The sequence below is a fragment of the Capra hircus genome, chromosome 24 (assembly GCF_001704415.2).
Source record: "Capra hircus breed San Clemente chromosome 24, ASM170441v1, whole genome shotgun sequence".
Classification (NCBI taxonomy): Eukaryota; Metazoa; Chordata; class Mammalia; order Artiodactyla; family Bovidae; genus Capra; species Capra hircus.
The window spans coordinates 37,987,773-38,002,750 of NC_030831.1; the positions used below are offsets into that span (position 1 = coordinate 37,987,773).

The 14,978-nt window shown below is 41.0% G+C and overlaps 1 protein-coding gene across 7 annotated transcripts in view; it reads right to left on the bottom strand.

The window, feature by feature from the left end:
• The window catches only part of DLGAP1 (DLG associated protein 1), a 299,101-nt gene that overhangs the window by 39,346 nt on the left and 244,777 nt on the right, over positions 1 to 14,978 (bottom strand). For all 7 annotated transcript variants that reach the window (XM_018039625.1, XM_018039624.1, XM_018039626.1 and 4 more), the window contains one exon: positions 10,444 to 10,535. In XM_018039625.1, coding sequence (XP_017895114.1) covers positions 10,444 to 10,535 — 92 coding nt within the window. The remainder of the gene's footprint in view (positions 1 to 10,443; positions 10,536 to 14,978) is intronic.

Below are 14,978 nucleotides of genomic sequence, written 5' to 3' on the forward strand. Positions count from 1 at the left end.
TAATTGCTTTCTTGAGACTTCACTCTTTAGAGAGATTTATTCATGTTATATGTAATATAATGTAATATCCTTCTTTATCTCTGATAATTTTTCTTACTCTGAAGGCTCCTCGGTCCAATATTAATATAGCGGCTCCTGCCTTTTTTTTTAACTTTATTTTTGGCTGCGCTGGGTCTTCACTGCTGCTTGAGGGCTTCTCTGTAGTTGCTTCAAGCAGAGGCTACTCTCTAATTGTGTTGCACAGGCTTTTCATTGTGGTGGCTTCTCTTGTTGTAGAGCATGGGCTCTAGGCATGCGGGCTTCAGTAGTTGTGGTGCACGGACTTAGTTGTTCTGTGGCAATGTGGGATCTTTCTAGACCAGGGACTGAACCCATGTCCTCTGCATTGGTAGGCGGATTCTTAACCACTGGACCACCAGGGAAGTTCACTCCTGCTTTCTTTTGAGTAGTATTAATACAGTATGGACCTAATAGAAGCAGAAGATATTAAGAAGAGGTGGCAATAATACACAGAAGAATTATACAAAAAAGATCTTCATGACCCAGATAACCACGATGATGTGATCACTCACCTAGAGCCAGACGTAAGGGAAATGTGAAGTCAAGTGGGCCTTAGGAAGCATCACTACGAACAAAGCTAGTGGAGGTGATGGAATTCCAGTTGAGCTATTTCAAATCCTAAAAGATGATGCTGTGAAAGTGCTGCACTCAATATGCCAGCAAATTTGGAAAACTCAGCAGTGGCCATAGGACTGGAAAAGGTCAGTTTTCATTCCAGTCCCAAAGAAAGGAAATGCCAAAGAATGCTCAAACTACCGCACAATTGCACTCATCTCTCAACACTAGCAAAGTAATGCTCAAAATTCTCCAAGCCAGGCTTCAACAGTACATGAACCGTGAACTTCCATATGTTCAAGCTGGACTTAGAAAAGGCAGAGGAACCAGAGATCAAATTGCCAACATCCATTGTATCATCGAAAAAATGAGAGTTCCAGAAAAATATCTATTTCTGCTTTATTGACTATGCTAAAGCCTTTGACTGTGTGGATCACAATAAAATGTGGAAAATTTTGAAAGAGGTGGGAATACCAAACCACCTTACCTGCCTCTTGAGAACTCTGTGTGCAGGTCAAGAGGCAATAGTTAGAACTGGACATGGAACAATAGACTGGTTCCAAATTGGGAAAGGAGTACGTCAAGACTGTATATTGTCACTCTGCTTATTCAACTTATATGCAGAGTACATCATGCAAAATGCCAGGTGGATGAAGCACAAGCTGGAATTAAGATTGCTGGGAGAAATATCAGTAACCTCAGATATGTAGATAATACCACCCTTATGGCAGAAAGTGAAGAAGAACTAAAGAGCCTCTTGATGAAAGTGAAAGAAGAGAGTGAAAAAGTTGGCTTAAAACTCAACATTCAGAAAACTAAAACTAAGATCATGGCATCTGGTCGCATTACTTCATAGCAAATAGATGGGGAAACAGTGACAGACTATTTTTTGGGCTCCAAAATCACTGGAGATGGTGACTGCAGCGATGATATTAAAAGATGCTTGGTCCTTGGAAGAAAAGCTATGACCAACCTAGATGGCATATTAAAAAGCAGAGACATTACTTTACCAACAGAGGTCCATCTAGTCAAAGCTATAGTTTTTCCAGTAGTCAGGTATGGATGTGAGAGTTGGACCGTAAAGAAAGCTGAGCGCCGAACAGTTGATGCTTTTGAACTGTGGTGTTGGAGAAGATTCTTGAGAGTCTCTTGGACTTTAAGGAGATCAAACCGGTCAATCCTAAAGCAATCCTGAATATTCATTGGAGGACTGATGCTGAAGCTTAAACTTCAATACTTTGGCCACCTGATGCGAAGAACTGACTCATTGGAAAAGACCCTGATACTGGGAAAGATTGAAGGCAGGAGGAGAAGGGGACAACAGAGGATGAGATGGTTGGATGGCATCACCAAGTCCATGGACATGAGTTTGAGCAAGCTCCAAGAGTTGGTAATGGACAGGGAAGCCTGGCTTGCTGCAGTCCATGGGGTCTCAAAGAGTCGGACACAACTGAGTGACTGAACTGAACTGAATGCAGTATATTTTTCTCCATCACCTTACTTTTAATCTGTGTCTTTAACATGGATTTCTTATAGAAAACACAAAGTTGGGTATTATTTTTTATGCATTCTGACAACCTCTGTCTTCTAATTGGTGTATTTAGACCACTGACAAAGTGATTATTGATATAGCTGGATTAATCTCTACGAGATTTCTGTTTCCTTGTCCTCTGTTCCTATTTTTGTCTTCCGCATATTTCCCTGTTAGCACATACGTTATACTTTTTTGTTTTTACTCTTTTTAGTGGTTGCCTTAGTAGATTTACAACTGGTCCAAGTTCATTTTCAAATAATACTATATCACTTCTAGAGTATTGAACATACTCTATAATAATTAAGTAGCCCTAATCTTACTTCTTATCCTTTGTATTATTGCTGTCATTCAATTTACTTCTACTAAAGAGTATAAGATATTCATATATATTGTTCCTATTATTGTTTTGAACAAAGTATTACCTGTTAGATCCATTAAGAATAAGACAAAGAAGTTTTTATTTTACTTTCATTTATTCTCTGATGCACTTCCTTTCTTTATGTAGATCTGAGTTTCTGGCTTATATCATTTTCTTTCTCTCTGAAGAACTTCTTTTAACATTTCTTACAAGTTGGATCTACAAATTTACAAATTTCCTCAATTTTTGTTTGTCTGAGAAAGTTTTTATTCTTTTTTGTCTTTTGAAGGATAGTGTCACAGCATACAGGATTCTAGGTTGGTGTTTTTATCTTTTGATATTAAATATTTCACTGTTTTCTTCTTACTAGTATGATTTTTGAGGAAAAGTTACATACAATCCTTATGTTTGCTCCTCCATAAGAAAAATGTCTTTCTTCTGGCTTTTTTCAGGATTTTTCCCCTTGGTTTTCTTTGACTATGGTATGCCCAGCTGTGATGAATTGGGCATTTATCCTGCTTGGCCTTCTGTGAGCTTCCTGGATCTGTGATTTGGTGTCTGACACTAATTTGGGGCCGTTCTCAGTCACTGTTGGTTTAAATATTGCTTCTGTTCCTTTTTCTCTTTTCCTTCTGGTGTTCTCATTATGTATGTTAAACCTTATATAATTGCCTCATTATTCTTGGATATTTTCTTGTGATTTTTTCTCAGGGTTGTTTTTTTTCCCTCTTTGCTTCCAGTTTGGGGAGTTTCTGTTGTTGCATCCTCAAGCTTAGAGGTTCTTTCCTCAGCTGTAGCTTATCTGCTAATGAGCCCATCAAAAGTATGCTTCATTTCTGGTAGTGTTTCTGATCCCTAGCATTTGTTTTTTATTCTTTCTTGGAGTTTCCATCTCTTGCTAACATTGTTCATCTCTTTTTGTATGCTGTCTACTCTTTCCATTATAGTCCTTAACATTTTAACCATGGTTTAAAAAATACCTGGTCTGATATGTCCAACATTGTTATAGATGCCTCTGGGTTAACGCTTATTCAGTCTTAACAAGTTGTATTTTTACCTTTTAGTATGCCTTGAAGGGTTTCCCTGGTGGCTCAGCTGGTGAAGAATCTGTGTGCAGTGTGGGAGACCTGGGTTTGATCCCTAGGTTGGGAAGATCCCCTGGAGGAGGGAATGACAACCCATGCCTTGTAAGTCATTGTTGAAAGATGGACATGATGTAGTGGGTAAAAGGAACTGTGGTGCGTAATAAGTGAAGTGAAGTGAAAGTCGCTCAGTTGTGTCTGACTCTTTGTGACCTATACAGCCCATGGAATTCTCCAGGCAAGAATACTGGAGTGGGTAGACTTTCCCTTCTCCAGGGGATATTCCCAACCCAGGGATCAAACCCAGGTTTCCCACATTGCAGGAAGAAAGGAAAAAGTTGAGCCAAAAGGAAAGCCCAAGCATACTGGAGTGGGTAGCCTATCCCTTCTCCAGTGGATCTTCCCAGCCCAGGAATCAAACCAGGGTCTCCTACATTGCAGGTGGATTCTCTACCAACTGAGCTATCAGGGAGGCCCATAGTGAGTAATAGGTGTTTAGTAAATGCAGTGGTAAGGTGAAGGGTGAGGGGAAGCATTTTCTATCCCTATGATTAAGTCAATCAATGAGCCTGTGCCCTTGGACTGTGAATTTCAGCAGTATTTCTCATCCCCTTCCCCTCCCCACTGTGGTACAAGTTTGCAAGAGTGGGCCGAGGTTAGGTATTTCCCTTCTCTCTTCTGATTAGAAACCCAATAGATTAGGCTCTGGGCTTCCCGGGTGGCTCAGTGGTAATGAGTCTGCTTGGCAATTCAGGAGACCTGGGTTTGATCCCTGGGTCAGGAAGATCCCCTGGAGAAGGAAATGGTAACCCACTCCAGTATTCTTGCCTGGAGAATCTTATGGACAGAGGAGCCTGGTGGGCTGCAGTCTGTGGGGTCCCAAAGAGTTGGACCCAACTGAGCAACTGAGCAACAACAAGATTAGGCTCTGGTAAGGTAGTTTTCCCCGCAGGCAGAGCTTTTTAGGAACAGAACGCTCTGGCATCTTTCAGAATGGTTCCTTCCCCACTCTTTCTTCCAGGAGCACTGGGTGGGGATGGGGCTCTTCTCTGCTTTTGACTGTGGGGACCTGGTAGAGCTGCTGCAGGTGAAACTCATGAACTGTGGAGGCCCTCTCATGACCGGGTCCCGTAAAGCTTCTGACTGTCAAACTTGTCCTCACTGAGCTGCCAGCAGTTCATCAATCACCGTGCAGGTTTTCCTATCCTGGCACTGGTTCCCATGGGGCTTTCTTTTGTGGGTGTCTACTCCAGCAAAAATAAGATCCGGGAGCTGACTGTGGCTCAGATCATGAACTCCTTATTGCCAAATTCAGACTTAAATTGAAGAAAGTGGGGAAAACCACTAGACCATTCAGGTATGATCTAAATCAAATCCCTTATGATTATACAGTGGAAGTGAGAAATAGATTTAAGGGACTAGATCTGATAGACAGAGTGCCTGAGAACTATGGATGGAGGTTCGTGACACTGTATAGGAGACAGGGATCGAGACCATCCCTAAGAAAAAGAAATGCAAAAAAGCAAAATGGCTGTCTGAGGAGGCCTTACAAATAGCTCTGAGAAGAAGAGAAGCGAAAAGCAAAGGAGAAAAGGAAAGATATACCCATTTGAATGCAGAGTTCCAAAGAATAACAAGGAGAGATAAGAAAGTCTTTCTCAGCGATCAATGCAAAGAAATAGAGGAAAACAACAGAATGGGAAAGACTAGAAATTCTTGAAGAAAATTAGAGACACCAAGGGAACATTTCATGCAAAGATGGGCTCAATAAAGAACAGAAATAGTATGGACCTAACAGAAGTAGAAGATATTAAGAGGTGGCAGTAATACACAAAAGAACTATACAAAAAAGATCTTCATGACCCAGATAATCATGATGGTGTGATCACTCACCTAGAGCCAGACATCCTGGAATGTGAAGTCAAGTGGGCCTTAGAAAGCATCACTACTAACAAAGCTAGTAGAGGTGAAGGAATTCCAGTTGAGCTATTTCAAATCCTAAAAGATGATGCTGTGAAAGTGCTGCACTCAATATGCCAGCATATTTGGAAAATTCAGCAGTGGCCATAGGACTGGAAAAGGTCAGTTTTCATTCCAATCCCAAAGAAAGGCAATGCCAAAGAATGCTCAAACTACCGCACAACTGCACTCATCTCACATGCTAGTAAAGTAATGCTCAGAATTCTCCAAGCCAGGCTTCAGCAATACGTGAACCGTGAACTCCCTGATGTTCAAGCTGGTTTTAGAAAAGGCAGAGGAATCAGAGATCAAATTGCCAACATCCGCTGGATCATCGAAAAAGCAAGAAGAGTTCTAGAAAAACATCTATTTCTACTTTATTGACTATGCCAAAGGCTTTGACTGTGTGGATCACAAGAAACTGTGGAAAATTCTTCAAGAGGTGGGAATACCAGACCACCTGACTTGCCTCTTGAGAAACCTGTATGCAGGTTAGGAAGCAACAGTTAGAACTGGACATGGAACAACAGACTGGTTCCGAATAGGAAAAGAAGTACATCAAGGCTGTATATTGTCACCCTGCTTATTTAACTTATCTGCAGAGTACATCATGAGAAACGCTGGGCTGGAAGAAGCACAAGCTGGAATCAAGATTGCTGGGAGAAATCTCAATAACCTCAGATATGCAGGTGACACCACCCTTATGACAGAAAGTGAAGATGAACTAAAAAGCCTCTTGATGAAAGTGAAAGAGGAGAGTGAAAAAGTTGGCTTAAAGCTCAACATTCAGAAAACGAAGATCATGGCATCCAGTCCCATACTTCATGGCAAATAGATGGGGAAACAGTGGAAACAGTAGCTGACTTTACTTTTTTGGGCTCCAAAATCACTGCAGATGGTGACTGCAGCCATGAAATTAAAAGACGCTTACTCCTTGGAAGAAAAGTTATGACCAACCTAGATAGCATATTAAAAAGCAGAGACATTACTTTGTCAACAAATGTCCGTCTAGTCAAGGCTATGGTTTTTCCAGTAGTCATATATGGATGTGAGAGTTGGATTATAAAGAAATCTGAGCACCGAAGAATTGATGTTTTTGAAATGTGTTGGAGAAGATTCTTGAGAGTCCCTTGGACTGCAAGAATATCAAACCACTCAATCCTAAAGAAAATCAGTCCTGAATATTCATTGGAAAGACTGATGCTAAAGATGAAACTCCAGTACTTTGGCCACCTCATGCGAAGAGCTGACTCACTGGCAAAGACCTTGATGCTGGGAAAGATTGAGGGCGGGAGGAGAAGGGGATGACAGAGGATGAGATGGTTGGATGGCATCACCGACTCAATGGACATGAGTTTCAGTAAACTCTGGGAGTTGGTGATGGACAGGAAGGCCTGGCATGCTGTGGTTCATGGGGTTGCAAAGAGTCAGACACGACTGAGCGACTGAACTGAACTGAACTCCAGTAAGTTGTGATTCTCTGTGTGTCTGTGTCTCTCCAGTTCTTAGAGCAGTAATTTGCCCTGTGGCCTCACATCTCTGCCTGGTTTAAGAAGAACTGTTGATTTTTCAGTTTGAAAAGTTTCTTAGTTGTGACGACAGAGTGGTGACTTCTAAGCTTTTTACCTGGTGGACCAGAAACTGCCTGTTATCTTCGTTTTACATATAAAGAAACCAAGGCACAAAGAAGTTTAATAATTTGATCAAGGCCTCCCAGCTAGTATGTGGTAGTGCCAGGATTTGAATCTCGGGGCTTTTGCTCAGGAATGTGTGCCCTTAACCATCACTGAGGAGAACAAGCAAGTTGGGCCAGTGGGGGAAGGAGAAATGTGTTTTCTTACCATGAGATCTTTCATATCTCCTAAGTTTACATTTTCTTTTGAAAAAAATTTTTTTTTTTAGCCATGCCTTGTGGCATGCCATCTAGCTCCCAGATCAGGGATTGAACCCATGTCCCCTGCGTTGGGAGCTCAAAGTCTTAACCATTAAGACCACCAGGGAAGTCATTACATTTTTTTCAAAACATTTTCTAAAACCGTGAAAGGAACATGTATCAGAAGGTTGGTTTGAAAATGATGATTACTATAACTTGAAGTAGATATAATAATTAAACATTTTAGAGTAAAGGGGGGAAAAATTCACTCCTAAATCTATAATTTTTACAGATTACGTTTCAGTCCTTGTCCATCTTTGTGAATATTATATGTGGGTATTATGTCCTCTTTTTCACTTAACACTGTACCATGGGAATTTCTCCCATGTTTCCATATCCTCTTTACAAATCATATTTAATAGCTGTATAATAGCCTGTCTTGCCAATGTGCTATAATTTACAAAAGCATTCTTGTTTTACTTGACATTTGACAATTGATCATTTTTTTTTTACAATAATAGATAATGTTCCATAGTTGTTTCCCTTTCACTGAGTGATTTCATTTAGGATTGCCTCATAAAAGGAATTACTGGGTCAATGTATCTGGATAGATGTATAATTACCACCAATTTTTGTCATATTAATTTCTAGGACTGTACCAATTATCTGGGCTTCCAGCATTGTATAATTGTATCAAATATAATAATATAAAATGTTATATGTACATATATGGAAAATCTTTTAGATGCAAGGGTAGTGTCAAACTAAGAGACTATAAAATAAGACCCCTTCCATGAACTGAAACATGGCTTATGCTCAGATTTAAGTTTATGTTACATGGGGCCTTGCGTATAGGAGACATTTGATGGAATTTTTTTTTTTTTATGTGGACCATTTTTAAAGTATTTATTGAAGTTGTTTCAATATTGCTTCTATTTTATGTTTCAGTTTTTTGCCCTTGAAGCATGTGGGATCTTAACTCCCCAACCAGGGATCAAACCCGCACCCACTCCTTTAGAAGCTGAAGTCTTAACCACTGGACTGCCAGGGAAGTCCCCATAGATATTTATTGATTGGATAGATGATGAATGGATGGATGAATGACATCCAAGTGATTTCTCCTAACTAACACTTAAAAAGTTAGTGACAAAGTCGAAATGATTTCCTGATTTAGGATATAGAGTTCTTTCTCCTATGATAACTGCATTCTTACCCCCATCCAGTCAATAGTTAACTATATACTTAGTATATGAAAAACATGATCTGGAAGCTGAGGGTTCTGTGTTATCAGTAAACATAGTCCCATCCATCATGGTCCTCACAGTTTGACTGGGAAAGTCACCTACCTCTCTGAACCAAATCGTCATTATAAAATGAAGATGCTGACCTCAGAAGTTCCCTTCAGCTTCTGGATTCAGTGATCTTCTCAAACTCTAAATTTCTTACTTCTGTATACTAAGACTCTAAGCATATTTTAAAGAGCAATCTAAAAGGACTTTCTTGCTGGTCCAGTAGTTGAGAGTCCGCTTGCCAAAGCAGGGGACACGGGTTCTGACCCTGATCTGGGAAGATTCCACATGCAGCAGAGCGGCTAAACCTGTGTCTTCCACATCCACTGAGCTACTACAGAAGCCTGCGCGCCCTGGAGCTTGTGCTCTGAAGCGGCAGCAGCCACCGCAATGAGAAGCCCTCACCTTGCAGCTAGAGAAAGCCTGTGTGCAGCGATGAAGACCCAGTGCAGCCAAAAATAAATAAATTAAAAAAAATTTTTTTAATCTAGCTTTTTTTTTTTTAAGAGCACCCTAAAGAAACTCCTGTCTGCGTAATGACAGGAAGTCGTCTTCCTACTCCTCATTTGTTCTTTTGTTCATCATTCTTTGAGCACATGGTAAACATGAGCCACTATTTAGTTCTAGGAATAAGGAAGAAAAAAAGAGAGAGAGAAAGTCCTCTTCTCTTAAAATGTCTTGTCGTCTAAGATGGGAAAGCTTTCTGAAAAGGAGTAGTCTGGCACACAGCGGTACTTCACACAATGCTCGTATGTGTGTGTGAACGGGATGTGCTTGTTCTGCCGTCAGAGAGGGGAGAGGCTCCCTTTTGCTCCTCTCTTGAGTTTCTGCGGCTGGACCAATCATAACATTGACACAAGACAGATTTACAGGAGAAAAAGAAAAATTTAATTTGTGTGCACAGAGGTCGCAGAGAAATGGAACCTAAGAAGTGGCCAAAGCAAATAGCCTTTTACTTTGTAGACAAAGAAGCAATAAATTTGAGAGGGAGTGACAGGACAAAGAAACAGGTTTGGGTGTTTAATTAGTAAGGAATTTAAGCAGAGTTTGGACTTGGGTAATGATTTAATGAAGAAATAACAAGAGTGCAGGCTTCTTGGCCCTGAATCCTGTCTCTGGTGATAACAATATCTTTCCAGCTCCCAGTACAAGAAGGGCACCTTTCATGTGGAAGATTTATTTCCTGTTTTCAGGGATTCTAGAGAAGGTAAAGGTATCATTCTTTGCATTGGCAGTTCCTTAAGTAATTTTAATTCAAACTAATCATCGTGCTATTGAAGCCTATTTTGGGCCCCAATACTACTTTTCTGGGACTTCCCAGGTAGCACTAGTGGTAAAGAACCCACCTGCCAGTGCAGGAGACATAAGAGATGCGGGTTCAGTCCCTGGGTCAGGAAGATCGCCTGGAAGAAGGCATGGCAACCCACTCCAGTATTCTTGCCTGGAGAATCCCATGGACAGAAGAGCCTGGCAGGCTACAGCCCACAGTGTTGCAGAGTCGGGCGCGACTGAAGCAACTTAGCATGCACTACTATTCTAGCTAAAATGTAAATAAAATGGTCTCCAGTATTAACAGAGAAAGGAACAGCTAATACTGACTTAGGCTTACCCTCTAATGCTCCTAGAAGCTAATGGGAATTATCACTGACTATTGAAGGTTTATCATGGGAAAAAATACTTGTATTTTTGTACTTGCCAACATCAAGATGAAAGAGGATGAACAGTAGACTCACCATTTCTCTTCTTCTACTTGCACTCCTACGGACTGGAACTTACTGGGTGCTTTATTTCCCCCTGTTTTGTCAGGTTCTTCAGCATCATCCACCTGAAGAAACAGCCACAAGTAGAGGTGCTCAATTTTAGTCATCTTGCTTGAAAAACAAAGTCTCATTTCATTAGAACATCTGTAGTATTACTGGAATGTTTGGTAATGCGTTCAGTCTTTGTGTATTTGATGAACAGCATCACTACATAATTAGCGTGCACTTTGACTCTGCTGATCTTAGTAATATGCAGTTTTGTTCACTCCTAAGTTGCCCAATAAATGTCTGATTCCTGCAGAGATTTGTTAGGATGTACTTACTTGTGAGCACTATATTAGGAGGAAGTACCTCATGGGATGGGCTTCCCTGATAACTCAGATGGTAAAGAATCCACCTGTAATGCAGGAGACCCTTGTTTGATCCCTGGGTCAGGAAGATCCTTTGGAGAAGGGATGGGCTACCCACCCCAGTATGCTTGGATTTCCCTTGTGGCTCAACTAGTAAAGAATCTACTTGCAATGAGGGAGACCTGGGTTTGATCCCTGGGTTGGGAATATCCCCTGGAGAAGGGAAAGTCTACCCACTCCAGTATTCTAGCCTGGAGAATTCCATGGACTACAGTCCATGGGGTCACAAAGAGTCAGACATGACTGAGCAACTTTCACTTTCACCTCATGGGATTGTGCTTTTTACAGTTTTGAATTTGCACATAACAAAATAGAAAAGAAGGAAGAAATTTCACTTATTGTAGTTAGAATTGTTGATACTGGGATATTTAGCTATAAACTTTTTAAGATAAATTGTAGAGTACGTCATTTTTTCCCCCTTAAATTAAGGAATTGACTTTGGATATCACTCCATAGCTTCTAAATAGCTATGTGTATGTTATAATTCATATGGAAAATATATCTAAATATAACTGATAGCTTATGTGACAGATCAGACCCAACCCAAATATGAAACAAATTTTGTGACTATTCAGAGCAGTCAGTCTTATTCATCTTTTTTCTTAATAAATTATTTCTTTTCTAAAAATAAAAACAATTTAATGTCTTATAAAACTAAAACACAACTACTGAGTCTGAGAGCCACAACTAGTGAAGTCCATGTGCCTAAAGTCCGTGCTCTGCAACAAGAGAAGCCACTGCAATGAGAAGCCCACACACTGCAACTAGAGAAAGCCCACATGCAGCAACAATGACCCAGTACAACCATAAAAGAAAAAGAACCAGGATGCTCCATGCCCTGAGAAAAGGAGAAGGAAAGGAAGCAGGGGTCCGAGGACGGCAGAGGAGGCTGCTGTGTCCTGTTCTGGGCTGCCCTCCACATCCAGACACATAGTTTATTTGCATCAAAGTGTTGTAATCTTCTTAAGCTTTAGTCATTGCCAGTAAATCTATCTCTGACTTTAATCCCCTTAGATCCAAATATTGACAAATGTCACCTCTCTCATATAGTGTGTGGGGTAATCTATTTAAACTTTTTAAAAATAATTAATAATAATAGTTGCTGTTGCATTGGTACTTTATAGGTTATAATACAAACTGATGGGTACAATATATGTAAAGTTCAAAACATAGTGCCTGGCCTACTAAGGGCTCAATAAATATTGGGCTGAGTTGTTAGTATTATCCTTCTTTAAATGTTAGTCAGTCAGTCGTGTCTAACTCTGCCACCCCATGGACTGTAGCCTGCCAGGCTCCTCTGTCCATGAGATTTCCCAAGCAAGAATACTGCACTGGGTTGCCATTTCCTCCTCCAGGGGATCTTCCCAACCCAGGGATCGACCCCACATCTCCTGCATTGCAGGCAGATTCTTTACCATCTGAGCCACCAGGGAATGAGCAAAAAAAGTAACAGTGATAATAACTTGAAGTGAAGTGAAAGTCACTCAGTGGTGTCCGACCCTTTATGACCCCATGGACTATACAGTTCATGGAATTCTCCAGGCCAGAATACTGGAGTGGGTATCGGTTCCCTTCTCCAGGGGATCTTCCCAACACAGGGATTAAACCCAGGTCTCTTGAATTTTGGGCGTATTCTTTACCAGCTGAGCCACCAAGGAAGCCCATCCTCCTTTAAGATGATTATCCAAACGATGCTAAAATTGTATCATCTGCCGTGGGCGTTCTTAGTTTTTTTTCAGGACAGAGATTTAATTAATCCTGCAACATATTTCTAAATTCTTTTCCAGATGAGGAAACTATTAAGTAATTGGCCTAAGTTCACATAGGTTGTGAAGTAAATGATTATAATGTTGACTATTAGATATAGATTAAATTTAAAATGCTGGAAAAGATTTGAGAATTCTGACCCTAAAAAGGTAAACTGTGAGAAGGAGTCCGAGGACTTAGTAATAATCTCACATATCTGAGGGATTCAGATTTAAGTTGGATTTCAGTGTAATGAAATTTGATGACTATTTTGTAGCCTAAATTGTAGTTTACTTGTTGTTCCATCGCTAAGTCATGTCCAATTCTTTGCAACCCCACGGACTGCAGCCCACCAGGCTTCCCTGTATTCCACTATCTTGTGGACTTTGTTCATGTCCTTTGAGTCAGTGATGGTATCTAATCATCTCATCCTCTGGCATCCTCTTTTCCTTTTGCCTTCTATTATTATTCTTCATCAAAGAAGCTGCATCATGTGGTCACATTAAATGCGAAGGTGTAGGGATCTTCCTGATGGTCCAGTGGTTAAGACTTCAAGCTGCCAATGTAGGGGGCATGGGTTTAGTCCCTGCTTGGGGAACTAAGATCCCACATACCATGTGGCATAGCCAAAAGATAAAAAATAAATTAATTAAAAATAAATGTGAAGGTACAGTCTAGGCTCCGTCAACACAAGACGTGTGACGTTGGGTTCTCATTTCTAGGGTAGAGGTGATCACAAGACCTATACCAGAAGGCTGGTGTAGGGGCTGGATGAGACAACTATATAAAGCTTGCAGTCCTCTCATATAATTTCTGTAGCTGTGAAAAAGGGTCAAAGAAGAGCAAGAACAATTCTTTGGCTCACTAAAATATCCATATATTCAAGAAGCAGTGCAGTCTCTGAAACAAAGTCTTTGTTCTCAATATTTTTTGTGAATTTCAGAATAGTTCCATCTTACTGGCTAATAATAATAATAATACAAGTTGGATGTCATATAGTGCATGAATGCTTTATTATTTGGAGAGTTACCTAACCAACCAGCGGACCTAGGAAGTGATAAGATAGAAGCTTTTAAATGAAATGAACAATAAGACTGATAAATAATTACCTTTAAATTGTTAAGTGAAAAAAAAGGCAAGATATAGACTAGTGAGAGGTATATGCTGCTAATATTTGTGTTAAAAAAAAAGGGTATAAATAAAACATATGCGGTTGACTATGCGCAAAATAGGGCTTCCCTGGTAGCTCAGCTGGTGAAGAATTTGCCTGAGATGCAAGGGGCCCCAGTTCTATTCCTGGGTCAGGAAGATCACCTGGAGAAGGGATAGGCTACCCGTTTCAGTATTCTTGGGCTTTCCTGGTGGCTCAGACAGTAAAGAATCCACCTGTAATGCCTGAGACCTGGGTTCAATCCCTGGGTTGGGAAGATCCCCTGAAGGAGGGCATGGCAACCCACTCCAGTATTCTTGCCTGGAGAATCCCCATGGACAGAGGAGCCTGGTGGGCTATATAGTCCACAAGGTCACAAAGAGTCAGACATGACTGAGCGACTAAGCACGTGTGCAAAATAACCCTGCAGGGAGATGCAAATACTGGTAATATTAATTTTCTCCAGAAAGGAGAACTGACTGGTTATTCCTTCTCCCCTGGAGAAGGAAATGGCAACCCAGTCTAATATTCTGGCCTGAGAAATCCCACGGACAGAGGAGCCTGGCTGGCTACAGTCCATGGGGTCGCAAAGAGTTGGACACGACTTAGCAAGTAAACGAACAACAGCAAAATGGACATAATATAAAATTCTCCATATTAACCTGTTTTAAGTGTCCATTTTAAGTGGCATTAAGTACATCCACATCATTGTACTACCAGCAGCATTATCTATCCCCAGAATCTTTTTTCATCATCCCTAACTGAAACCCTCACAGAAAGCTGCATTCTGTAAACTCAGTCCTCCAAATAACCCTAGGTGGGCTATATTAGAAAACAGACTCCGGAAGATGAAATAATTTGCCTGGGACAACACAGAGGCGGGACCTCTGCTCTTCCCCACTCCTCAGAATCCTCTGGGCGGTGGGAGGGAATCAGCTCCTGGAATGTGGTTGGGGTAAGGGTGGGTGGAGGCTGGCTCCAGACCCTGGCCTCCTGTGAGGTCACCTGGTCCCAAGCTACCAGTGCTGCAAGTTCTTGTAGGAAGCCTGACAGCTCGTGCCATGGTAACCTGTGGGTTACATAAAAGCATCTGACTTGCTGCTACCAGAGAAAGTCTAATTGCCCTTTCAAAGTGGACGCTGCAGAGTGGATGGCGAACATCCATCATCGCTGTGAAAACGTACCCCATGCCCGCTCTCAGA